At 42.6% G+C, this 26,263-nt stretch overlaps 1 protein-coding gene across 2 annotated transcripts in view; it reads left to right on the forward strand.

The window, feature by feature from the left end:
- The first annotated feature begins 3,637 nt into the window (after positions 1–3,637).
- The window catches only part of CD109 (CD109 molecule), a 180,585-nt gene continuing 157,959 nt past the window's right edge, over positions 3,638–26,263 (forward strand). For both annotated transcript variants that reach the window (XM_082668521.1, XM_082668520.1), the window contains exons 1-3: positions 3,638–3,728; positions 5,043–5,215; positions 21,479–21,507. In XM_082668521.1, coding sequence (XP_082524647.1) covers positions 3,655–3,728; positions 5,043–5,215; positions 21,479–21,507 — 276 coding nt within the window. In that variant the 5' untranslated portion in view covers positions 3,638–3,654. The remainder of the gene's footprint in view (positions 3,729–5,042; positions 5,216–21,478; positions 21,508–26,263) is intronic.

The following is a 26,263-nucleotide window of genomic DNA, read 5'->3' on the forward strand; positions in this document are numbered from 1 at the left end:
AACAGAGGGTGGAAGAGAGGCACGAATAACGTTCAAAGATACTTGAGGGATTTTATATACTCTTTTGCAGACTGGGTAAGTTTGTTTTCCGTTAGATGAGGGATAATTGCCTCATGTTGGGGAAAGCATGATTTTTCTGTTTTTTGTTGACGTTGAGTATGGTTAAAAGGGGTATATACAGAGGCCTAGTTGATGACGCATGGACTTTGGTAGCTTTGTACTGTGCCGACTTATCTAAGATGAAGCTAAATTTCCTAGAACTCCCCTCCCTGTATAGTTATGAGTTAGTGTTGGCCATAAGAGATACTTTATATGAATTTGGAAGCCAGCAGTGAAACCGAAGTCATATTTTTCACTCTCTGAAGGTCAGTGCAGGGCTCTAGGCGTTGGCCACTAGCCCAGATTTCTGCTGCTGTGTTAGTTGACTTGTGGGTGTGGGGCGGCAGTGGGTCTCGTAGCCCCTCCAGTTCTCAGGGGATCTCCTCCTTGAGCTTTTCTGAATGCTGGGCTAAGCGCATATGCAGCCGGCTTCTCCTGCAGGTTGCCCATGACGTCCGAGTTGGAGGTGTTAATAGAGACATGGGTTCCATGTCTCTTGCCCTCATGCTTCCTTGTTCTGGTCCACACGTAGCTTTTCTGCCCTGGCTGTCTTAGAGTGACTTAGACTCAACGCTAGGTGCAGAGTCAATGGCTGCTCCCACAATCGCATAGGATCTATCTCCTATAGATTCCTCTTTTCTCAATGAACCACACCCTAAGACATGTCCAGAAGGGACACGGGAACAGTGTAGGGTTCTTATGCCAAAGGCCATTCAGTTTTCATAGGGGGAACATATATAATTTTTTTGTATCAAAACTCATGAATTTTATTCCAAAGAGTTTCTAAGATGCTCCCTTAAAGACTACTTGCTAAAACAATATCATTTTTATTGTTTTCTTTTTAAAAGAAAAATTATTATATATATGTTCATTGTAGAAAACTTGGCAAATCCAGGTAATTACCTGCATACTGATAACATTTTGCTGAATACCCTTCCAGTTTTCCTTCAATGCATATATCTATGATGTATATGTATACAGAAACACAATTTATTTTTATAAAAATGGAATCATTTAAATTCTGTTTTATAAAAGACTCCCCCCAACAGCATCAGGAATATTTATCTTTAGATAATTAAATAGTCTCCAAAACAAACAAAATAATAAAGTCTCCAATTCAAGAACATAATTTTAAATGGCTTCACAGTATTCTGTTGCATAGGCATACCATAATTTATGTAACCCCATCTCTTATTGTTACTATCAGACAACTTTAAGTTTTTCTTACTTAAAAAAAAAAATCTAGGAAGAAGTTTTTTTTTTTTTTTTTTTTTTTGCGGTACACGGGCCTCTCACTGTTGTGGTCTCTCCCGTTGTGGAGCACAGACTCCGGACGCGCAGGCTCAGCGGCCATGGCTCACGGGCCCAGCCGCTCCGCGGCATGTGGGATCCTCCCGGACGGGGGCACGAACCCGTGTCCCCTGCATCGGCAGGCAGACTCTGAACCACTGCGCCACCAGGGAAGCCCAGAAGATTTTTTTATTAATCCTTTTAAGCAGTTTTACTGAGTGGCTACTCTGTGCCTCATCTCTGTGCAAATCTACATGGTTAAGTTTTTCTTGTGTATTGCGAGAAGGAAGGCATAAACAGGGAGGCTGCATCAATTTAAAATCTGCACAGATGTCATTTTACGAAACAACTAGGTGGTTCTAAACCTTTCTAGAAGACTTCTTGGAATGCAACATTATCAACTAATCTTTTGGAATGCTTTTTGCATTTTCCTGCCTCTAGAATAAACCTGAATTTATTGATCCATCTTACGAAGTGAAGCTTGGAAAGAATTTTCTCCAGGTTTCCAACTTCCTTTTCTCATCAAAGAGAGAGTTTACCTGTAGACCCTCTGTGGCCCACAGTATGTTGAAATGAGGCAGAATTTCAGTCCCTATCCCGGACCTGCTGAATCAGCATCTGCACTTCACTGTGATTCTCATACACATTAGAGTTGGAGAAGCACTGATTTAGACTTTGACAGAGCCCACACTTGACCCTGAACAACAGAGGTGAGGAGACCAGACAGGCAGTAACAGCTGTGTCAGGGACACAGGATGTGTACCCAAAGACCCACTTGGACCCTTTTCACTTTACCCAAGCCCTGCCTGCACAGGAAGTCGGCCACTAAAGATAGGAGTGCGGAGGAGACAGGAGGACATAGGGACGTCTGCTAGCTGTTCAGCAGGGTGAAAATGGGTGGAACAGGAAAGGGAGGAAAGCGAGTTCCTGGACTCCAAAACCACAGTTGGTCTAGGTGCTACTTTCCCCCTTATTTAGCACATAGCTTTGTGAGGAGACACCCTTGGCTGACCTCTTTTCTTTTTGCATTTTGTCCCGTATTAAAATGTGACCATCCAAAACTTTTCTCCATGAATTAGAAACTTTAAGTTGTTAGGGACTGAATGTGCCTGTTTTCCAACAGTTGCTGGCAGTTCCCTGCTTTTATGGTGTAGCCATGGTGAAACCTGAGTCATCTGAACATGGTGACAGCACCAAGCAGTGGGGAAGGAGCTACAGACAAGCCAGGACGCAGGAGCTGGAGCTCAGCAACTGCTGGGCACCCTGGGCCACTGGTCTTCCTAAGGATAGGAGAGCCACCCGAATTCTAACGTGTTTACACAAATTGCTCCAGGCTTCACAGTGCTAATGAATATCTTCTGTAGCTGAAGTGCTTAGCGATAGCCCACAGTATAAAGCATCTCCCCCGACAGTTGTTTCTCAGAGTTCTGAGGAGCAACACCTAACTTCCGCATGTGCCAGAATTTTCTTCCTCTTTTTTTTTTTTTACGGTACGCGGGCCTCTCACTGTTGCGGCTTCTCCCGTTGCGGAGCACAGGCTCCGGACGCGTAGGCTCAGTGGCCGTGGCTCACGGGCCTAGCCGCTCCGTGGCACGTGGGCTCTTCGCGGACCGGAGCACGAACCCGTGTCCCCTGCATCGGCAGGCAGACTCTCAACCACTGCGCCACCAGGGAAGCCCATTCCTTTTCTTTTTTTAAACGGAGAAACCACATTTTTCCTGGAGAGGTAAACGATATACGTGAGTTTTTGTTTCAAGGGAAAGAAGTTTTTCTCTTGTGCCTATTCATTCGTATATATTGAACAACTACCAGAAAATACACCCCTGTTTGGCGTGTGTGTGTGCGTGTTTGCCGTTTCTCTAAAATTCTGACTCATCGTCTGGACGACAATGACTGATTTTTTTCCACCTCACAAGGTTGCTGTGAACGTCTCCGTACAAGGATGGGCCTGTTCATGCACCCCGGGCACGGGCGGTACAGCGCTAGCATAAACAGCCCGAGGAGCCGGGTGGCCAGGGCAGCAGGGCTGCCGCCCGGGGTTTGCGGTGCGGCCCGGGGCGCCGAGCAGCGCCATTGCGATGCGGCGGGAGGGGTGGAGCCGCCGCGTCCCGGCTCAATGTAGAGCCCTCGCTCTGCTCGCAGGCGCGCCCAGTGCAAACTGCTAAGCCTGGAGTCGGGGAGATCCGGGAGGAGGTGGAAGGCCACACCCCGCGCTGCCCGCGAATTTCCTCCGGAGCCCACGGTCGCCGGGCAGACGCCGCCGAGATGCGGGGCCCGCGGCTCGGGACCGCCGCCCGCCTCTTCTGCGTGTGGAGCGCGGCGCTGGCCGCCGCCCCCCGGTAGGAGCGCGGGACGGCGGGCGCGGGGCGGCGGGCGCGGGGCGGCGGCGATCCCCAGCCGGACCCCGGCCTGGAGATTTGATCATGCATCGCTTCCCCTCGGTTCTTCGCGGGACAGTTGCTCTCTCCACCCGCGAGGTTGTTTAAGCGCCTCTGGCCGTAACTGCTTTCTAAAGACAGCATTTTATTTTTAGTCCACGTTGCCTCTGCGTTCTTCTCAACTTTTAGCTCCCAAATAATGTGCCTTCTTCTTTTAAAGACATATATATATATTTTTTTCTAAACAAGATGCCTCAACTTTGGCAATGACAAGGTGTGACCGAGGAAGCTGAAGTATGGGTTTAGGTGCAGACATCGTGGGAAGATAACGAGTGAGACACCTAGGTAGTGGAAAGCACTCCCTCGCTTCCCCCCAGAGGTTTTTGCCCTTGAGCCCTAATCCCTAGCTTGGGCAGGGAAAGTGCTGTTTCAGCGATTTTTGTGCTCTGCTCTACCTGGAAATGTCAGCACTGATAGTTTAATTTCAGATGGTATATTTTAATCAGTGGTGTTGATTAGATGATGTTTTCTTGGGTAGATGCCCAAACATAAAGGTTTCAATAAGAAACAAGCAAAATCCGTGTGTGTGTGTGTGTGTGTGTGTGTGTGTGTGTGTGTGTGTGTATGTGTATGTGTGTGTGTGTGTCTTTAAGCCAAGAACAAAAAATTACGCTGGGATGATGTCTTCTGTAAAGGAGAAGTTTAGAGGCTAGTATTGATACTTTGCCAATAACTTCTGCGTGTCCCAGTGTAAGCCATCCTGTGCTATTTGTGGTTTATAAAATGGAAATAATAACACAGGCCGGTCCTCTAACAGTGCATGGATTACCGCATTAAAATTGATTTATGGGAATGTATCAATAAAACATGATAAATATAATGAACACTGCTGTATGTTATATATGAAAGTTATGAAGAGAGTAAATCCTTAGAGTTCTGACCACAAGGAAAAATATGTATTTTTTCTATTTCTTTAATTTTGGATCTATATGAGATGTTGAATGTTCACTAAACTTATTGTGATAATCATCTCATGATGCATGAAAGTCAAATCAATTATATCTCAATAAAACTGGATAAAAAATGGATTTATGGGGATTATTGTTGTTTCAATAGCATTTCAGTGCAGTTGCTAAATGGAGCAGTGAGGCAATATTAATTGGAACAGTTGCAACTGGCACAGTATAGGGAGCCTATGAAATTTGAGGATCTCAAAAGAATGGAGATGTGAGGGTAAGAAACTTTGTTTTTCCCTTGTTGTTGGGAACTCTTTAGGCCCAAGTTTCTGGTGACAGCCCCTGGGATCATCAGACCTGGGGGAAATGTGACCATTGGGGTGGAGCTTCTGGAACACAGCCCCTCACAGGTCACTGTGAAGGCGGAGCTGGTCAAGATAGCCGCGAACCTTGCCGTCTCTGTCCTGGAAGCAGAAGGAGTCTTTGAAAAAGGTAAGATAACAGCAGAGTCTTAACTCATCTGCAGTAATAATTGGAGTATGTTAATAAAGCCACGTGCTATGTGATGTAGTGGAGAAGCCCCCCATTTTCAGTGGCTTACACAATACCCTTTTATTTCTTACTCATGTGGAGTCCAAAATGATGTTCCTGGGATGCTCTTCCAGGTAGAGATTGTGAGGCCCAGGTTCCTTCCCCTTTGTGGCTCTGTCGTCACCAGTACGTGGCTTCCAATCTGAAGGGGAAGAGCGTGGAGTGTCTCCTGTGGGAGGTCTTTATGGGCCAGGCCTGGACGTGGCTCATATCATTCCTCCCTCCTCTGATGGCCACGTTTAGCTGCACAGGAGGCTGGGCACGTAGGACAGTGTGTGCCCAGAAGAGGAAATGGGCGTAGTTAACAGGCTGGCACAAAACCATATTTACGTATGGTTTATGCAAACCAGGTATGACCATATTTATTGGACGCAGAGGATTTTACTCAGTAGGCCTGTGGGTAGGAAAAGAAGAAGTTAAAATCTAGTTTTATGGAATATTTTTTAGTTTTTTAAGTTACAGGAAAAAAAAGAAAAACAATGTAAAAGAAGTCGGAGCCATTTGTAAAAGAACCCACATATCTTGTTTTAAATTTGGGTTCTAACCAGGCCCAGGATTAAATTGGGTCAGTGAATGTCTTCTTTTTCAATACTAAGGGCAGAATAATTTGGGGGGTAAATAGTTAAATAGGTAAACTTTCTTTCACATTAAAATGAACATTTAATTTTTTCTAATTGAAAGAGTAATGTATACTCAGTGCGAGCAACCTGGCAAATACTGGAAGTAAAGGGAATAAACCAAAATCCTACCTGTAATCCTACCACCCAACTGTAAACACTGTTAACTAGAAGCATGTTTAGATGTTTAGTCAGAGGCCAGCAATTGAGGCATAACTTCCTATAATGTTGAGTTATCCTTTAAAAGAATCATTTAAGGGCACAAAATGAAGGGTGGATGAGATTCCACAGTAGCTCATTATATAAATGTTTATCCTTTACCAGCATAGAGAAATTAACACCATCATGAAATGAGATAAAATCAAAGTTTATCTACATCCGAGGTTCTTTCTCCGTTGGGAAGTTGACTGACTGGGTGGGTAAGTTTGGAGTCAGGAAGAGGTGATGTGTGCAGGGGCCAGGCCACTTTGTCTTTCACAGGAGTAGTGTCAGGAAAGCGGGAGGCCTTGTTTCCCTGGAGAAGCAATGCAGTTAGCGCTTAAGATCTGAGACTGAGTCTTAGCACTAGCTGTGTGATCTTGGGCAGGTTACTTAAATGCTCTGAGCTTCAATTTCCTCATCTATAAAACGGGGATAATGTACTTCCCAGGGCAGTTATAAAGTTAAAATCAGTATCTAGTACCTATTAGGCACTCAATGAACAGTAGCTGTTAATATTGTAAATAGGAATACTATTGAAGAAGATGCAGGAAGCATCATTTCCTTTTTACATGGGGGCAGATCTCTTACTTTTATTATTGAACTATTTATTCTGAAAATGAATGAATCTTTGTCTTGTGATAATGGCTAAAGAAAATATTGAAATACTAAGTCACAGCAGACCATACTTAAGGTAGTTCCACATTCATTATTTATTCATTAAGAATTATCATTTTGGCTCTACTAGTGTGACAGTTTTACTACAATGCAAAGGTCCAGAATAACAAGGATGATCTTGATAAATACTTGGGCTTTGCTTGGACATTTGCGTGTGCTTATTCTAGAATTTCTCCTTTGTTGTCTTTTCTGCAGTCTCCTTCGTCAGTCTTGTTTCTTTTTTTCTGCAAATAGTACGAACACTGAGGTGCTTGTTACTGTGGCGTGGTTTTAAACTTTATTCTTAGATTTTTCCTTTGGGAGGAAAGTTCGTCATGCTTTTGGGTAAGGCTGAAGTGGGTCGGACGACACTATCCTGGGAGCTTAATGGATCTTTGAAAAAGAAAGAGAGAAAATGCACTACTTTCAGGGGCTGTTTTGGACGCAGTTGACCTACAGTTTCATTGAAAATACCATTGCAACCCTTCTCCCTCTTTCAAAGGAGAATGTTAACTTTGTTATCAGGGGCTGTGGGTCATTGTTCTCAGAGCAGATGCTTCCTGTAAAGTTAGGACTTAAGGACCAAGACATTTCTCCCTCCCTGTCCTTACATCCTTTGCTTTATCTGATTTCTCCAGGTGTAACAATATGTAGATAAAGGAGGACTTTCTAAATTAGTGGGGTCTGGATTCTTCCTAGGATTCACTTTTTCCTTGCCACATAAACACAAGCAAAGAAATACATTTTAGGTCTGATTATTTCATCATTTTCTTATGATGGACTCCAAGAGGTCCTGCCAAGGAAAGATTGGTTTTAATAAAGGTCTGCCTGCTAGCAGAGCTGGGTAAGGAGGGGGATTGTTTCTGAGTGGCTGTTTCTAGCAGTCCTGCTGTTCTTAGAAATTCCTGGGGCAGGGCGGTGTTTCACCATAACCAGAATGCATTTCTAGCTTAATTTGTGTCAGAAATAGTAATAGCTAAAGCATTAGAATTGCAGCGTATACCTTCCTTAATAAAGGCAGAAAAGTATGGCTTGTCCTCAAGGAAAAGTTCATTTATTTGTTTGGCAGATGTGGGAAAAATTTTGTTTACATTCCCATCCTTGAGGCCAGTAGCATGACAGTTAATTTATTCATGTTTAAATATATTAATTTTATATTTATTGGGGATCAATTAATTTTTATTTATTTATTTTTGGGTGGACAATAGCCCTTGAGAAAAAGTGTTTCTAATAAACTTTGAGGAGTTCCTTAAGGGTATATTAATGCGTTTTTAGTGGTGACATTCAGATATTGAAGTGTACTTGTCATTGTTACGAACACCACTCTCATCATCCTCTATGGTGAATAGAACTAGGTTCCTAATCTTATCTTCTGTTGGACAGAAGAGTTAGTTAAGTAAATGTAATTGATAAAATTCAGCAGGTAGTAATTACCAGAGAAGATGGAGCATCTATTGGCGTTTGAAATCAAGTCAGATTGTCTGTTGGTTGGAGAATGAGTCTGTCCCCTTATTTCTTAGCTTCCTGGCGTTTACCTCTTCCTTTACTGTGATGGTGCCCTGGAGTTCCATGCCAAATCAAGAAAAAAAGTGAAGAACATTGGAATTCACAGGTCATAAATGAGAGCTATCTTCTCATCTTTTTTTTTTTTTGCGGTACGCGGGCCTCTCCCACTGCGGAGCACAGGCTCCGGACGCGCAGGCTCAGTGGCCATGGCTCACGGGCCCAGCCGCTCCGCGGCATGTGGGATCTTCCCGGACCGGGGCACGAACCCATGTCCCCTGCATCGGCAGGCGGACTCTCAACTACTGCGCCACCAGGGAAGCCCTCTTATCATCTTTTAAAGCGTGTGAAGGAATTGAATCATTTCTGATATCCTGGAAACCATAGTTTCTGCTTTATTTCCCGATCTCTTTTTACAATTTGAAATGTTCTTTTGTAAACTTTCATTGTTTTTCCTGAATGAAATGTACTTCAAATAATAAAGAATACACCCCTTTCCTCCACTGATGAATTCTTTGTCGCTGGTTTCACATATACCTGATATAAGATAAAAACCTAAGGAACCACCATACTGTTCTCCATAGTGGCTGCACCAATTTACATTCCCACCAACAGTGCAGGAAGGTTTCCTTTTCTCCACACCCTCTCCAGCATTTATCGCTTGTAGACTTTTTGATAGCACAGGGAACTCTGCTCAACATTCTGTAATAACTTAAGTGGGGAAAGAATTTGAAAAAGAATAGATACCTGTATATGTATAACTGGGTCACTTGGCTGTACACCTGAAACTAACACAACATTGTTAATCAACAATACTTCAATATATTTTTTGATGATGGCCATTCTGACTGCTGTGAGGTGATACCTCATTGTAGTTTTGATTTGCATTTCAATATAATATAAAAAAATAAAATTTCTCCCCCCCACCTCCGGCAAAAAGAACAAAAGAAAAAAACCTAAACAGAAAATCTCAGCTGCAAACTTGGGTGCAAGGCAGGGCGTCTCCTGGCCTGGAGGCTCTTCTTATTTATTTATGGCGTCGAGCCTGCTTCCATCTTTCCACTGAAGGGTCTGGGTGAGGTGAACTCTATGTGTATGTCTGCATCCTTTAATAACTTGCCTTTTCTTCTTGCCCTAAAATCTGGGAGAGCTAATGGGGTGTTTACCTTCTATTCTTTAAGAATGAAACATTCTTCTTTGTCTTTATTGTCTTTTTAGCTCTCTCCCATTGACTATGGGGTGCTTTATTTTCTATCTCGATTCAGTAAGGATGGGAAGTCAGTATTTTATAATTGGAAATATTAGCTGAAGAACTTAAAAAACTCATCCAATTCCGTTTGGATGGCTTTCTGGTGGAAACAAAGCTCCTGACATACATTTCATGGCTTGTAGATCGAAATCAGTAACTGGTTTTCATGAGCGTAGATGAATTAGTATGCTCTGTGTGCAGGTCTCCCAGGGAAGGTTTGCACGGGCGGCTGTGCCAGTAGAGCTCATTTTGAACTTGCAGTGACATGAGAATTATTTTTAAAGGGTGTGGGTTCTTCTTTCACATGTCTTTGGTATTGTGTGTAGTATATATTAGTGAGAAGGTGGGACCTGAGGATAAAGGACCAGAGTGTAGTCACGATGAGCGTGGGCTCTGAAACCAGGCTACCTGATGCCCTTCCATCAGTGGTTGTGTGTCTGTGGGCTGTCACCTTCTCACCAGGCTTCAGTTTAATCATCTGAAGAGCAGTGGTTTCCACCTTGTACAATTATACGGTTAACGTGAGGGTGAAATGAGGTAACGTTTAAAGCACTTAAACACATAGGACTTACTCAAGTAATTGGTACCTATTGTCATTAGAAGATGATGGCAACAGTTATGTCAGAGGCAATTCTTAGTCACCTGTTGGGATGATCTTGAACTGGGGACTCTATAAAAGGCACCTCACTAGGAGGGGATGGGAAGGAACGTAACATATTAAATACTGAGTTTCCTTATAGTGCCAGGGACTTTATGCACAATTTTTAACTTCAATAACCCTTGGAGGAATGCACTATTATCTTCATTTTAGAGATAAGAAAACTGAGGCTAAGAGAGAATAGTTTTCCTGGGATAACACATTAAATGGTATAGCCTGAATGTGAAGTCGGTTCTGTTGGTACTGATGGTTCTGAAGTTGAAGGCTTTCCACTGCCTGAAAGAGCATGAAATACTTTTTGTTTGCGATATTGATGCAGTGTGGTATCAGTCTTCCTTGAAAATCATTTTCTTATTTGCTTGTGGTAGTTCAGAGCTGGATCTCATGAAATCTAACCTGGATCTGAGAGTTGCAAGTTGCAATGCCAACTCTCCTCCTAATTTAGTTTGGGCTTCGTAGAATTTTGGAGCTGGTCGGGGTCTCAGAGATAAGCCAAATCAATCAGCTAGTTTATGGCTGAGGAGACTGGGGGGTGGTGTCTGGTGACTTGCCCAGGGTGAAACGCCTTTTGGTGGTAGAGCTGGAAACAGATCACAGGCGCCCACATTTGCAGCCGAAGCTACTTCCGTGATACTCTAGGAAACGCTCCGAACATATGGGGAACTCTGTGTGAAACTTAGGGTATATTTGCGAATGTTGCTTTATCTGATACGGAAGAAAATAAGGCTAACTAAGGAGTTTAGAAATGCTTACCTGCGTTTTTGTGCCAGTTTCTTGTTTCAGCTCAAGGTGGAGTTGCTCTTTATGGACTAATGGTTCTGCAAGGGGTGGGAGTGGGTGGCTAGGCACCTCAGATCTTTTCTAAAACTAAATTCTGCTGCTGTGTTTCTCAAAATGTGAGTCATATTTATTCAAAATGCAGATTCATGGTCACCCTATCAAGACATGGGTGAGGTCTGGGAATCTAAACTTTATTTTAAGCAGTCATCACAAGTGATTCTCAGCTGTGTTAAAGTGAGAACAACTGCCCTTCGGTTAGAAGGATTCTCATGGATTGTTCCGACCAAGTACCGGAAAACCTGAGGGTGAGAGGCAAGCCTTGGCAAGTTCTGTGATGATTCAAGGCAGCTGAAGGTCCCGCCCAGATTTCTGTATTTGCCTTTCAAGTGGCCCCTAGCTCTAAACGTTGGTGTTAATGTAAAGCAGTGGAGAAACAGGTCTTGGGGCTTGACTATCAATCAGTGATGGAGTGAAGTTGAAAGTGAACAGACTGATTCTTTAAACTCCAAGCTAAACACGTACCGCTGCTCTTCTAAAGGGGAATGAGTCACTGAGGGCTTGTGGTGGCAGCAGAAATCAGATCCTGTAAGAATCTGGGCGGGGTTGCTCTTTGATCCATTATGTTGTTAAGAAGGATTTACAATGCTGGAACGCCTTGTTTCCCGGATGACGTTTCCCCCCATTAATTTATTATTTATTGATTATTTGCGGTACGTGACACGTGAATGAATGGGGGGTGTGACAGAAAAGGAAGGAAGGCATTAGAGAAGGTTCAGAGGTTTCAGAAGGATAAGTATAATGTTAAAAGTGCAGAGGCTGGAGAGTTTTTATTTCTTGTTTGTGTCGAAAATTCAGTGTGGTTGGTAAATAGTGCTTCTTTTGTGTGACCCTGTGCCTGGTACTGTTACCTTTTACACCCAGAGCTGTACAGATGTCCATTCATGAGTGGTCCACCTCTGCTGATGTATTTGGCATTTTGTGGGAACAGTTACTTCACATACGAGAGAAGGGAAGGGTGTGTCAGAGGAAAAGAGCCCAGGGCTGGGAGTGGCAGACATGAGAAGGAGACAGAGCTTCGTGTGTGTGTGTGTGTGTGTGTGTGTGTGTGTGTGTGTGTGTGTTTTCTGAAAAGATGTTACATTCTGCTTTAGATGTAAGTGTGGGGAGACACCCAGGTGGAGATACGCAGCAGATAAGTTTGAAATTGTAACTAGGGGTAGAGTTGAAGGCGTTGTTTTCATAGAGGCAGACAGTATTCGAAGTCTTGGTGGGAAGGCGTGGGATGTACAGGAGGCAGCGCTTATGGAAAGAACAAGCCTGATGACAGGAGCTTGTGAGGAGGGAAAGAAGTCAGTGAAGCTCCTGGCCCGTGAGCAACCGAAGCAGGGATGGATTGGAGACGCTGAGACGTCTCAGAAGCCAAGGGAAGGAAGAAGACCAAGAAGTTAGGTCTTAACAGTATGTAGTGTCCCAGAAGGTCAGAGAAGAGAAGAGGACAGGAAAAAGGGCACTGGAGATCCTCAACTGAATGGTTTTCAGTTGATTGTTGGGAGCCAAGTTTTCAGTAATAAATAGGTGGTGAGGAAATATAATCAGAAAGTGTAGACCACTCTTTTCAAATTTTTATTTATTTTATTGTATTTATTGTATTTTATTTTTTGCGGTACGCGGGCCTCTCACTGCTGTGGCCTCTCCCGTTGCGGAGCACAGGCTCCGGATGCGCAGGCTCAGCGGCCATGGCTCACGGGCCCAGCCGCTCCGCGGCATGTGGGATCTTCCCAGACCGGGACACGAACCCGTGTCCCCTGCATCGGCAGGCGGACTCTCAACCACTGCACCACCAGGGAAGCCCGACCACTCTTTTTTTAAAAAAATTACTGCAGTAGCCTCCTAGGTTATCTTTTTTTTTTTTTTCTCCCTACACTTATGGCTTTATAGTCTATTCTCAATCCAATGGCCAGAAAACATAGGCCAGATTTTGTCACTCCCCATCTCAGTATCAGCCAATGGCCTTCCGATGACCTGTGACCCCTACGCAATCTAGCTCCCTTTGATCTCGTTTCACACGACTCCCACCTCACTCCACAGCCTCTCTGGACTTCATGCAGGTCCTACAACACACCAAGCATGCTCCCATCTCAGGGCCTTTGCATTTACTCATCTCTCTACCTCTAATGTACTCTGCCAGGTGTCTTCACGACTCAGCTGCTTCAGGTTTTGATTCAAATATCACCTTTGCAGTAGACCACTCTGTAGAAGTTTCACGGTTGAAAGGAGAGAGGTGGATTGTCTCTTAAAAAACACAGTAGAGGGCTTCCCTGGTGGCGCAGTGGTTGAGAGTCCGCCTGCCGACGCAGGGGACGCAAGTTCGTGCCCCGGTCCGGGAAGATCCCACATGCCGCGGAGCGGCTGAGCCCGTGAGCCATGGCCGCTGAGCCTGTGCTCTGCAACGGGAGAGGCCACAGCAGTGAGAGGCCTGCGTACGGCAAAAAAACAAAAAACGAAAAACAAAACACAGTAGAGAGGTAAAAGGGTTGATGCAAAGGGGAGGGGTGGATAATTCAGGGTATAGAAGAGAATCAGGTTCGAGAGCACGGGTGAGTGGATTAGCGTTAAAAAGTACTTTTTCCTCTGATGTAAGAAGAAACAGAAGAGAAAGAAATATTTTGAAGTCTGAACTTGAGATGAATAAAATTGAAATATGATTTTAGAAAACCTTGCTATAGTTTCCTCTAAATTGTGCAGATCTGTCATCTCTTTGTAGGAAGTGGGGATAAACGTTAAAAGCAGTGGCTCACTGGGGAAAGAAACAGAATTGGAGATATTCCCTGGTGCTGCGCTAAGCTGGGTCCCTGCTGGATTGTGGGCTATTGGGATGCAAGGGCTGACACCCGTACTGGCATCAGGGGAGGGCACACAGGAGAACGGGGAAGAGAAAGGGGCTTTTCATGGTGGACGTGTGCCTCACTTGAAGCTTGAGGGAATGGGGTAGAGGCATTTTATTATCACTGTGGTTGCAAGTGTGAATAAGAAGTGGAGTTGTAACTCATCACATCTTGGTCTGGGCTAATAGGACCTCATACCAAAGGTACAGTGACAGAACTGGAGGAGTGGAAATTGTGGGGGTCCTCTGTCCCTTCTAGTCTTCACTTCCCTTAGGAAAACCCCATGACCTGACTTTCTTCCTTTGCAAGAGTGAGGGTGAAACTGATCAAAGAAGATTTGGTGGAGGCAGCGGAGTAGGGAGGTGGTGGGCAGGTCTGTGGGTCTTTAGTTCTGAAGAAGTGATTCATGAATTAAAATCTGAAAACCAGAGTGGTAAAGCGCTTGGAAATAAACAGGGAGGAAGGTGTTTTAAGAGCACCTGGTAGGGCTTCCCTGGTGGCGCAGTGGTTTATCTATGGACCCTGAATTTGGAGTTCGTATAATTTCCATGTGTCACAAAATATTATTCTTTTTATTTTTCCCAGCTATTTAAAACCATTTTTAGTTCATGAACTGTACGAAAACAGGCATGGGCCAGACTTGGCCTGTGGGCTGCAGATTACTGACCCTGCCATAATAAATGCCATGTACATTTAGCGGCCCAGAGCCTGGCTTGATTGGTTTTTCATATGTATAGAACCTAACATTTAATTTATTTTATTTTTATTTTTATTTTTTTTTTTGCTGTACGTGGGCCTCTCACTGCTGTGGCCTCTCCCGTTGCGGAGCACAGGCTCCGGATGCGCAGGCTTAGCGACCATGGCTCACGGGCCCAGCCGCTTCGCGGCATGTGGGATCCTCCCGGACCGGGGCACGAACCCGTGTCCCCCGCATCGGCAGGTGGACTCCCAACCACTGCGCCACCAGGGAAGCCCTAACATTTAGTTTATATTGTACCATTTTATTTATTTTACTTTTAGTGGGTTTTCATTTGACCTATTTTATACTCAGTGGTCTAAATGGAACAAAACATTTTTTATGAAACTGTTATTTATTGAGATATTTGTAAGCAAGGGGAAGCAGGAGAGAAAAAACTTAAAGGAGTATGTAGGGACCAAAGGAAACTTTTTTGTTTTGTTTTCTTTGAAATACTTGTGTTTTCTGTATGGATTGAATTCACTGAAGAGTTCCTTGGCTTAAAAATGACATTAAACCACGAAGCAGAAACGTATTTTAAGGTTTTATCTTCCATGGATCTGTGGTGGAAACCCCGTTTCCCACTTTCTCCATCTGTGATCAAAGAAAATGCTGAATAATGAGGGTATTGATGAAAGAATATTTAATAACTTGGTAAAGAGGTCAAAACTTTTAGTTGCAAAAGTGATGTCCTTAAGTTCATTATTGTACATTACTGAACAGCAGAGAGCTGCCAAAAGTAATTAACCAGTAAATACTAAGCCAGGTACGTATATGGTGGAAAATCCTTTTTTTTCCCAATAGAGAATACTTCTGGACCTAGTTGGATTTCCAATTACACACTCTCCTTCCCTTCAGGGATTTTCTGCAGAGCTGTCTGGTGAGCACAGATGTCAGAAGAGGCAGCATATGGCATTATGGAGTGTGTTTAAAAAGTTAAGGAAAGGTTAGTTTTTGTGTATGCTTATTACACAATTTAAAAATAGCTTTGACTCTATTTGTAAATCAAATGACGGCCAGCTCTCAGGCCTGTGCCAAGTGTGAAGCTTTAAAACAAGGTTTCTTTTGAGTGGCTTTGGTGGCATTGGGAAGGAGAAAGCACTGCAGGAATTTTAAGATCTACTTTCTCTGGTTATACACAAAAATGATCTGAGTTTTACAGAGATTATCTGCAGTGAACATTGAGAAGGACTTCACAGAACAGAGTGCATCTTTAGTCAGTGATTAAGAATGCCGTGCAGCATTTTTAAGAGGTGGTGACTATTTCCCTTGTCTGCGTAGAGCCCGGAGCTCCGGCAAAAGGGAGAAAACAATGTTCACAACAATTTGCAAATACAATCTATTTCATCCTCAACCTAGCAACCACAGAGAAAGAGATGACTATTTCTCATCTGCACTCCTACCACCCTGCCCCCGATTTTATATTTTGGTGCCGTAAATTACTGCTAGAATGTTAGGACGTTCAAATAAGACTTTACTAAGTGCCTAGGAAATTCCAAGCTGCCCTTATCAATTTAGAGGGAAGACAAGTTGCAAAAAATCTCAAGTACTTCAAGTCAACCTTTTAATAAGGACACATGAGACAAGTGAGCGGACTTTAAATTGGATCTCTCTGCACATCCTTTGAGTCACTCCTGAATCCAGCAAGAATTAGGGGTTTGTGGGAGCCTCTGTGCTCCTGCACCCTAGCTTCTGGGGGCAGCTGTGTGTTTCTTGGGTCTGTGATGGACACGGTCACATGTCAGAGCAGTGAGACCCAGGCATGCAGTCTACCCCCTCTTCCAATTTCTCTTTAATGAGAAAACCCCTCAAAGCTTTGACTCTATGAAGAGTCCCATTAAAAACAAGTTCTGTGAATGGGATTTCCTGCACCTCACATCTGGGTAGCTGGCTTTGAACCGCTGAAATGCTCGCCCTTCAGTTGATCAACCTACTAGGTTTATTTGGATTGGAGACTCGAAGCTGTTTTTTACTTTCTCCTTGCTTAGTGTCACTTAGATAAAAATAAATTACGCCCCCTTCCCCAAAACACACACAGACTCACAGACAGACACACACAGAGAGACACACAGACACACACGCAGACACACACACGCAGACACGCACACACACACACGCAGCCTTTATTCTGTGAGATTGCCGGTGATGGGAGGTAGCCAGTGTGTCAGGCCCAAAGGAAGCACATTGTTTCCTCCAGTCACTGGGCTGAGAAAATAGTCAAGCCCGATGGTTTATCCTAAAGTCACGAAAAATCAGTGGCTCTCAATAATCGAGGGCGCTGTTTTGCTGGGGCCCAGCTCCCTGCAGTTTAGTATTTCTGATTTTATTCCACTGTGGGACGTTGTGGTGGGTACCATGCTGTACCACCCGGAACCAGCCTGTCGGGGACGAAGACTCATTCCCTGAAGCTGCTGGGAAGGTTGCAGCCCACCGCCCTCCAAGCCAGCTTCCTGGGGGCTGCACCGCTAGGGAGACTCACCCTGCCCCAGGGGAACTCCTCCTTGGGTGGAGGTCCAGCCCCTCCCCACCACTCAGGACAAGTCTCAGGGGTCAGCGCTGCTTCTGAGGGCGCCCCGTGGACGCGGCTTGAGCCTGTGTTGAGGCTCTTGCCCTCCCCTCATCCCCAGTCCCGCCTCTGCATCCCTCCCCTTCTCTAGGTGCTGGTCCCAGGCTCTCGCCCTGTGCTTGAATCACCGTGTCCGAGTTGGCTTCCCAGGGAACCCGACCTCAGACACGTGTGGTTCTTGTTTCCTTTGAAGATGGGTTTTTCCGATCTCGAAATTAGCTTCAAACGTATGAAAACGGTGTAGTGTGAAGGACTGATAAAAAGAGTTAAGAAATTTTCTAGCTTTTATATCCTTTCCAGAAGTTCTTGTATAACACAAATTGTTTCAATGAGCTCCACCATTGCAGCGCCTATAGTGTAACTGAGGGCTGGGAGAAACATTGTGGAAGAAGGATCTAGGTTCTGGTGATGACTAACATAGAGCTGAGGAGAGCCCGGAGTCCAAGGGGATTGCGACGTTGAACCTGTGTGACTGAGGCAATGAGGGTGTCAACATACACAAAGAGGCTACACAGGCTGTGCAACTTTATAATAATCAAAGGTGGGTAGAATGCAAGAACAAAAGTACAGCTGCCGTTCTTCTACTGAGAGGCAGTGGCTTAGAATCTTAGCTCCGTTACTTCTTTCCTGTGTGACCCTGGGGAAGTCACTTAATATCTCTGTGATTCAAGTTCTCATTTGTAAAATAAGGATAATAATACTTAATATTGCTAGTTAATCTTTTTTATTTCAAACGTGTTCCAGTTATCTTTTGCTGTGAACGAACCTCCCAACACTTAGTAGCTTCAAACAGCAATGGTTTATTATTTCTTACGGGTCTCACTCAGTCCACTTGTGCACACAAGTTTGATGATTATTCGCCTGAATCAGTTATTACCATTATTGTTGTGGAATTTTCTAATTCCATGATTCCTTATACATTTATTTATTGGAATTCTATGGTAAAGAATAACTTTTTCTGAATATATATGTAGAAATGAATCTGTTTGCTGTACAGCAGAAACTAACACAACATTGTAAATAAACTATACTTCAATAAAATAAATTAAAAATTGTAAAAAAAACCCCTTTTTCTTCTCCTTCATTTAGTCATCTATTAAATTATATATCAGCACACACTCATACTCTTATTTTATTCAGTAGGTTATAATCCATTATTTATTTGAATGTTCAAGTTATCTGACCATTATCATAATAATGTTCAACTTGAACGTTCAAATAATTAAAAATATTTTTTTCAGATTTCCCATATTTTCCCTGTCCACATGCATGGATAGCCTTCCCTATTATCAACATCACCCACAAGAATGGCACATTTTTTTTTTTTTAATCAAGGATGAACCTGCAATGTTGCATCATAATCACCCAAAGTTCATAGTTCATGTGAGGGTTCACTCTAGGTGTTGTGAATTCTGTGGGTTCTGATGAATGTGTCATGACATATGTCCGTCATCATAATATCATACAGAGTATTTTCACTGCCCTAAAATTACCCTATGTTCTGCCTGTCAGAGGTCCGTTGACAGTATTTATAGGGTCTATTTCTGGGCTGTCTATTCTGTTCCATAGATATATTTGTCTATTCTTTTGCCAGTATCACATGGTCTTGATTACTGTAGCTTTATAGTAAGTCTTGAAGTCAGGTAGCATTATTCTTCCAACTTTGTTCTCCTTCAGTATTACGTTAGCTATTCTGGGTCTTTTGCTTCTCCAGGTAAACTTTAGAATCAGTTTGTTGACATCCATGAAATAACTTGCTGGGATTTTGATTAGGATTTAGGATTGCATTGAATCTAAAGATCAAGTTGCGAAGAACTGATGTCTTGACAACTAAGTTTCTCTATTTATGAACATTGAATATCTCTCCATTTATTTAGCTCTTTGATTTCACTTGTCAGAGTTTTGTAGTTTTCCTCATCTAGATCTTGTACACGTTTTGTTAGATTTATGCCTGTTTCTTTTTTTTTGGTGCTAATGTAAGTGGACCTTGTAATTTAACTTCAGGTTCCACTTGTTCATTGTTGGTATACAGTGACCATAATATTTTTAGTTGAGAAGACACTCTGTCCACAAGTGCTGAGCTACCTGGTAAAATCAGAGAAAATTCTGATGTCTGGAGGGTATTCTCAATTTTAATTTTTTCCCATATTGAACTGTTTATGTGTTTCAGCCCAAATATTTTGCAGGGTCTACCTATGCCTCTTCTCAACAAATATTTTTACAAGACAGAACTTGTTAGTTGTCTCTACTTATGGTTCTTTTGAGTGTTTCATCAAGTTTAGTTGCTGCATCATTATGGGGCTTCTCAATTTCCCTTCAATTCAGTATAGAATATGCCTCTCCCATTAAAAGCAAGAACTTAATGAACAGAAGTTTCTTCCCACAAATGGAGATGTTCTCAAAGCATGATTATACAATTTCAAAGTTAAATCTTGTGCAGGTTAAACCCATCTCGTATTAATATTTTGCTAAACCAAAAAAAGATCCGGGACAGATACTCAATTAGAATGCGGGGATAACAGTGTGACCCAGACCATTCTGGTGAGGGCTCGCCAGTCTAAAAGGCCTTTTGTGGTCTGGTCCAGCCTCATCTCTACTGCCTCTCCTGCCTCTGGTCGTGTCTCACACAGCTCTTCTCTTCAGTAGACTCCATGCCTTTGCACTTGTTGCTGCTCTGCCTGGAAACTGGTCCCCTCCATTCTCACCTGGCTCGTTTTTCCTTATCCTACAGCCCTAGACTGCATCATTTCCTCTAGGCGCCTCCCGTGGCCCCTCTGAAGTGCCCTCCCCTGCCCCTATTGCAGCCGTTCCGTGTGGACCTATATCTGTTCAATTGTTCTGCCTCCTTCACCTTTTCAAGACATTCTTTGTCCTGTGTCCTAATTATTGAAGAGCGCTGCTCCTTGCTTCCTAGGGTGACAGCTATTAGATCAACTGATCTGTGCTGTGTGATCAGTGACTCGATGAGTTGCTTATCTGCTTCTGAGAACATACTTGTAGTTCACCGAGGCCCCTTGGGGCAGTGGTCAAAGTGGGGTGCACACATCTGGGAGTCACAAGACCATTTATAAGGGAGTAGGTAGAAAATATACTAACTTTTATTTCCATTATTTTATTGAGAAAAACTAAGAAAGTCAGGTTTTCTAATATTTATATTTTGGTTGAGAAAGTGCATGTATATAACTTTATAAATCTAACTTGACGTGGTACCGTGCACCAAATATTCGTATCGATTGAGTACTCCATCATAAACATCTGAAGCCCACTGCCGTAGAGGCACACTGACATGCCAGTGGGTGACGCTTCAAGCTTTTTGGCAGTGTAATGACATATTTATCAAGTGTTTCCTACATGCCAGCCACTGTTCTGTACCGTTTACAGGGACTGGCTTACTTATTCCTTACAGCCACCTTGTGTGATTGCCTTCATTTTGTGGGTGAAAAAATTGAACCTGGAGAATCAGGTAACATGTTCAAGGACAGGACTAGTATGTGGCTGATTTGGGATAGAACCTATGTGGTCTGATTGCAGAGGCCACTCGCTTCTCCCCCGCTCCATACTGTACCTGTCTGTTCCCATGGGGTGGGCACATGTGGCCTCCGGGAGGAGAGGGACCATGTCTGTCTTGTTCACTGTGGTACCCTTGTAAGTGTTTCTTCAATGAATGAAGGAACCGAGGGCCTGTCACCGCCTCTGAATTCATGTCCCTTAAATGGGAACTTTGAATAAGTACTCTTTTATTTTTAACTTGAAACATTTTTTCCCTTGCAATAAATAGAGTTGATGAGAAATTGGCATGGGTTAAATTAGCAGTCTTTTTTAGGAACTTCCATGAAAAATGTCTGCATCATTTTAATACTAATGGTCAGTTATGAGTCCCAGCTCACCCCTGATGTGACTAATGCCTTCCTTTTTTCCCTTTATCATGAGTGTATGAGAAATGAACATTAGAAATGAACCTCAGCTTCCCTCTGTACACTGTATGGAGTGTCCCTCAAACATGTACAGCCTTAAAAGGGTAACAAGAGCAGTGGCAACTTACACATGGAAAAGAGAAGCAGAACGTAACTAATTTCTGGGGAGAGGTTTACCCACTGATCGCCTTTTAAGTCTTAATTCTTTGGCACAGGGATATGTAATAATCTCTCAGGTGTTCTGGGATTTAATAAAATTGTTTAGGTTTGGCTAAATAAGTTTGTGATTCTGTAAGTCTGAATCCCTCTACATCTGAAAGAGTATTAAGGGAGTCTTACAAGTTTTGTATTATATCACTGTATTTAAATTATGACTGTTTTCTTCACCGTTTTCCTTTCAGGCTCTTTCAAGACACTTACTCTTCCACCCGTAAGTATTTATTAAAAAATTTGGTTTCAGAAATATACATTACGTCCGTGAAATAAATGAGTTAGTATTTTATTGGCTTTTATATTAATTTACATTCCTTGTGAGTTTGATAGAGTTCAGTTCCACCTTCAGATTGTTTAAGAATAATATTACTTCAGGGAGCTTGGATATTAGCCTCTTCAAACTCACAGTGGAGATTTTCCTCTCGTAAAATGGAGAACTTCACTGAGGGGGACTGGCCTGGACTGTTAGCATAGGTACCTGGGCGGGTTTGGTCCCGCTTCTGCCTTAACAAGCCTTCCCTTCTTGGGTGTGTACTCAATGCTCCATCCCAGTTTCTTTGTCCTGGAAAAGGGCAGTGCTTCACTGAGCTGAACTGTACCCCGAGGCAAAATAAAACAACAGTAATTGATACCGACCCTGTCTTTGTTTAAAAATTTGATCTTTTGTTTCATAATTTAATTTTTGCATCACCTTTGCTATTTAAAACTATTGAAAATATTCAAAAACTTTAACTGTTGATTACTGAGTTTTTTGGGCACGCTCTTAAATTTTGCAGTTGAGGCAAGTGCCTGGCTCACCTCACCATGGTCCCGGTCCTGGAGGAGGGGGTAAAGGTATAGTCTATTTCATAGGGGTTACCTTGGAGGTGAAATGAGATGTGAACACGCTGTAGCATCTGCTACAGAAGTGGAAAGGGTTATTGTTTTGTTGAGAGAGTCATAAAACCTGTTTATTAAATATTGTTTGTGAACTAGTCCTGTGTCTCATGGCTTTAATTTGGAAGTTTGTGCTTTTATTACTGTTTTGTTTTGGAGCTTCACACATTTAATGTACAGTCGAATAGAACAGAGCATCCACCAAGAGGACAATTTGGTGTACTTTTCTGGGACTAGATGACTGATGACTTTGACCCTGACACTTACGTAAGGTTGACATCTCCCGATGAGCCAGGTTCCCCGTTAACTCTTGAAGGTTACTTATCAAGCACCTTCAGAAACCACATTCATTTTGGGGTTCTTAGAGAATATAGTGCTCCCAAACTGTCCTTTATAAAAATTACTTACATTCTATAACTCTTATGTTTCTCACCTATTTTTAAAAAATATTGATTTATTTACTTGGCTGCATCGGGTCCTAGCTGCAGCATGTGGGATCTCTTATTTATTTTTTAAAAAATTAACTGTGTTCTTCCAGTGTCTTTTTATTTTATTTTTTGATATTTATTTTATTTAATCTTTAAAAAATTTTCGGCTGCATTGGGTCTTAGTTGAGGCACGCGGGATCTTCACTGTGGCATGCAGGATCTTTTGTTGTGGTGCACAGGCTTCTCTCTAGTTGTGGTATGTGGGTTTTCTCTCTCTAGTTGTGGCACATGGGCTTAGTTGCCCCATGGCATGTGGGATCCCTGACCAGGGATTGAACCTGCATCCCCTTCATTGGAAGGCGGATTCTTTACCACTGGACCACCAGGGAAGTCCCAGCGTGGGATCTTTTAGTTGCGGCATGTGGAATCTTTAGTTGTGGCATGTGGGATCTAGTTCCGTGACCAGGGATCAAACCCGGTCCCTTTGCATTGGGAGCGCGGAGTCTTAGCCACTGGACCACCAGGGAAGTCCCTGTTTCTTACTTATTATTATGTTTGTACTTACCTTACTAACAAATATACTGTTGTAATAATAGAAAGTGGAGTTGGGGGGAGGGAAGCCCTGAGCAGGCAGACGTGGGGGAAAAAACCCAATCTTAGTGACAATAAGATGTTAGGCTGCATTAATGTGACCTCAGACATTAGGTGCTGGCCCACCGGTGTCTGTGTCCATAACTCTGTTGAAAAAGTATTACAGTGAGAAGATTAAAATAAATCCTGTGTAATATAATTGTCTGGTAGCAGAAGGGGTTGAGATTTCAGTTCAGGAATCACAGCTCAACGCATAATAACTGTCTGCTTTCCTCAGAGACGTCTGCAGTGGCATGGCCTGGATTGTAGCAAGTCTGGAAGGGGCAGGCATGTGGGCGGACGAGGGCACTCTGGCTGATTCCCATAATGTGCCTATAAGCTGTACTTGTCCCAATTAGCTACAAATTTGGCTACTATTAGCCTTAAAGTCTTAACCATGCGGAATACTGATCCCAACGTCTTATATTTGTCTTTAATATTATGCCATTTCTATTGTATGTAGATATAGCAATTATTTATTGAAAGATTTACCAGGAGTTATATTTAGGACTAGATCCCTTTTTAGTAAAACAAAATTTTAAAGGCTTAGTCATAAAGTGTCTGGGAAAATTTAATAACTCTTGGCAAAAATAGAAGGTTCTGCATTTTTATGAGTGTTCAATTAAAATAGACCCATCTTTCCAAGTGCTCTTGCATTCTGATGCTTGTAGATGTAATATTTTAAATTATTTTTTAACGTCCTCCTGAAGTTTTGCTATAAAATATGAATATATTGGCTGCATTAAAACAAATATGTTTTTAATATCTAACTGGCTCATTGTTTCTGTTTTTGATACAGTAAAGTCAGCCTTCAATAAGGAGTAAATAAAAAAACAGAATTTACACTTAACCTAAAGATTATTGTTTGTACAAAACGTGCTAGAAAAAGTTTCTTTTTATTCTCTTTGTAAGTAAATCCAACTTAAAACGAGGGAGTGGTTTTTAAAATTAACATGCCTAAAAAATTTTTTTAAATTTTATATTGGAATATAGTTGATTTACAATGCTGTGTTAGTTTTAGGTGTACAGCAAAGTGAATCAGTTATACATATACATATATCTATTCTTTTTTAGATTCTTTTCCCATATAGGTTATTACAGAATATTGAGTATAGTTCCCTGTCCTATACAGTAGGTCCTTGTTGATTGTCCATTTTGTGTATAGTAGTGTATATCTGTTAATCCAAACCTCCTAATAAAATTAGAATGCTTTTAAAGTTTAATTACTAACATATTTTAAAATAGAAACTATCATGTTAAATTTCTCAGTTTTATTTTGAAAGTTATTTGAAATTACCATTACTTTTGGTAACTGGAGTTATTAGTGAAATAAAGTAGGATAAATACTATTGTGTTGTTTGTTTCCTTAAGACAGTTGATCTTTCAGAGAAGATGGTTTCAGACGGCCCGGATTAGAATAAGGAATCCATTTATTGTCCATCAAGAACCTTTCTGACCATGCCTCTATCATCTACCCGGAGAGTTTGCATTTATGTATAGACAAAATAGACTTAGCCTAACTGAGAATCAACCGTGCTCAACTCAGATGCTCGTTGATATTTTGTTGATCTAAGCCCTGGGTATTGTATACCCCCAGACTCTTATTCTGCTGCCGGACAGTGTCTGTATATGGGAACTACATCTTTTCCCAGCCCCGTGACCCCAGTTCAACACGTAGGATCCAAAACCTCTGTGGCTAAATAATTGGTCCTTGTGTAAGAGATAAGGAAGTCTCTCGTTAGGGAACTCCTTTATTTCCAATTCTGGGAATCCTTTTTGGTAATTGTGTCCCCCAAGCAGGTGGGAAGCAATTTACCAGCAGAGCTTATATCACCTTCTGGGTCCTCTCCACTGTGGGAAGCAGGTTACAACCCACTGCAGGTCTGGCACAGAGAGAATCTTTCATAAAGGTTGCTTAACATCCCCAGTATTTTCTCCAGTCTCCTTCTCATTATGTCCCTCTACTGTTCCCAATGGATGACCAAGGTCTCTACTGACAGCCAGAGTCCATGGTGACGCGCTAAGCTGTGCGGCGATGCCTCATTGTTCATGGGGGCGCACCAGGTCCACTCTGACAAGTCCATATCGTCACCCTAGACTTTCCAGCTCTAGGATTAGCACCGAGGCTCTGCGGATTCCCAAATCACCTAAATTTTACATCGGGAGAGGTGGGGTTTCTAACAGGGGAGTGTTGAAAACGAGAATTAGGGTAAGTGAAAGGAGCAGAAAGATAGTCGGTACCATCTCCTCTTGTGTCAACTCCCTGAAGGAGGATGGAGTGGGGGACAGAGTAAAATGGTTTGGACACTTTTGTGTTAATTCTAATTTTCTAACTCTTTGACCTCCTCGTGGTTAATAGGTCTCTTTAGTTTCAGACCTCTGCATCGTTAATTTGACGTCAGTCTTCAATCTACTCTCTGTTCTGGGGCCTCTGTGCCACTAAAAATGATCCAACGATACCCAAATCATACAGAGAAATTCCATCTAATATATTTTTTAAGCATGAACTATTTATAAATCTGTGCTGTATACAAGCAAATGATGTGCTGGTTCCTGGCATATATATTTTCCTGCTTGCGGTATTAAGGACTCTGTTTGAAAGAATCTGAGGACTGAAGCATCATTTGAGAGAATAGAACATAAGGATGCAAGTTCCAGGCTAGATTCTCAGCCCTCTAGGGCGTACACCTTTGGTTCATGTTGAATCCCAAGCACCTAGAGCAACCTGGAGCTCAAAGGTGCTCAGTGAATGTTTATTTATTAAAGGAAAGCAAACATCAGTACTAGAGGTCATTTGAAGGTGATGTTCCTGATTGTTTCTCCTAACAGTTTACTATGAAAGTATCAAATATCCAAAAAAACCTGAAAGAGTTTCATAGGGAACACTCCTATAACCACCACCTAGAATCTACTGTTAACATTTTACCACACTTGCTCAATCACATATTTATGCATCTCCTCATCTCTCCGTCCATTAATTGATCTTATTTTTAAAATGTATTTCCAAGTAAATTGCAAACACCAGTATTCTTCTCCCTA

Source organism: Grampus griseus (assembly GCF_964374135.1).
Source record: "Grampus griseus genome assembly, chromosome: 13".
Classification (NCBI taxonomy): domain Eukaryota; kingdom Metazoa; phylum Chordata; class Mammalia; order Artiodactyla; family Delphinidae; genus Grampus; species Grampus griseus.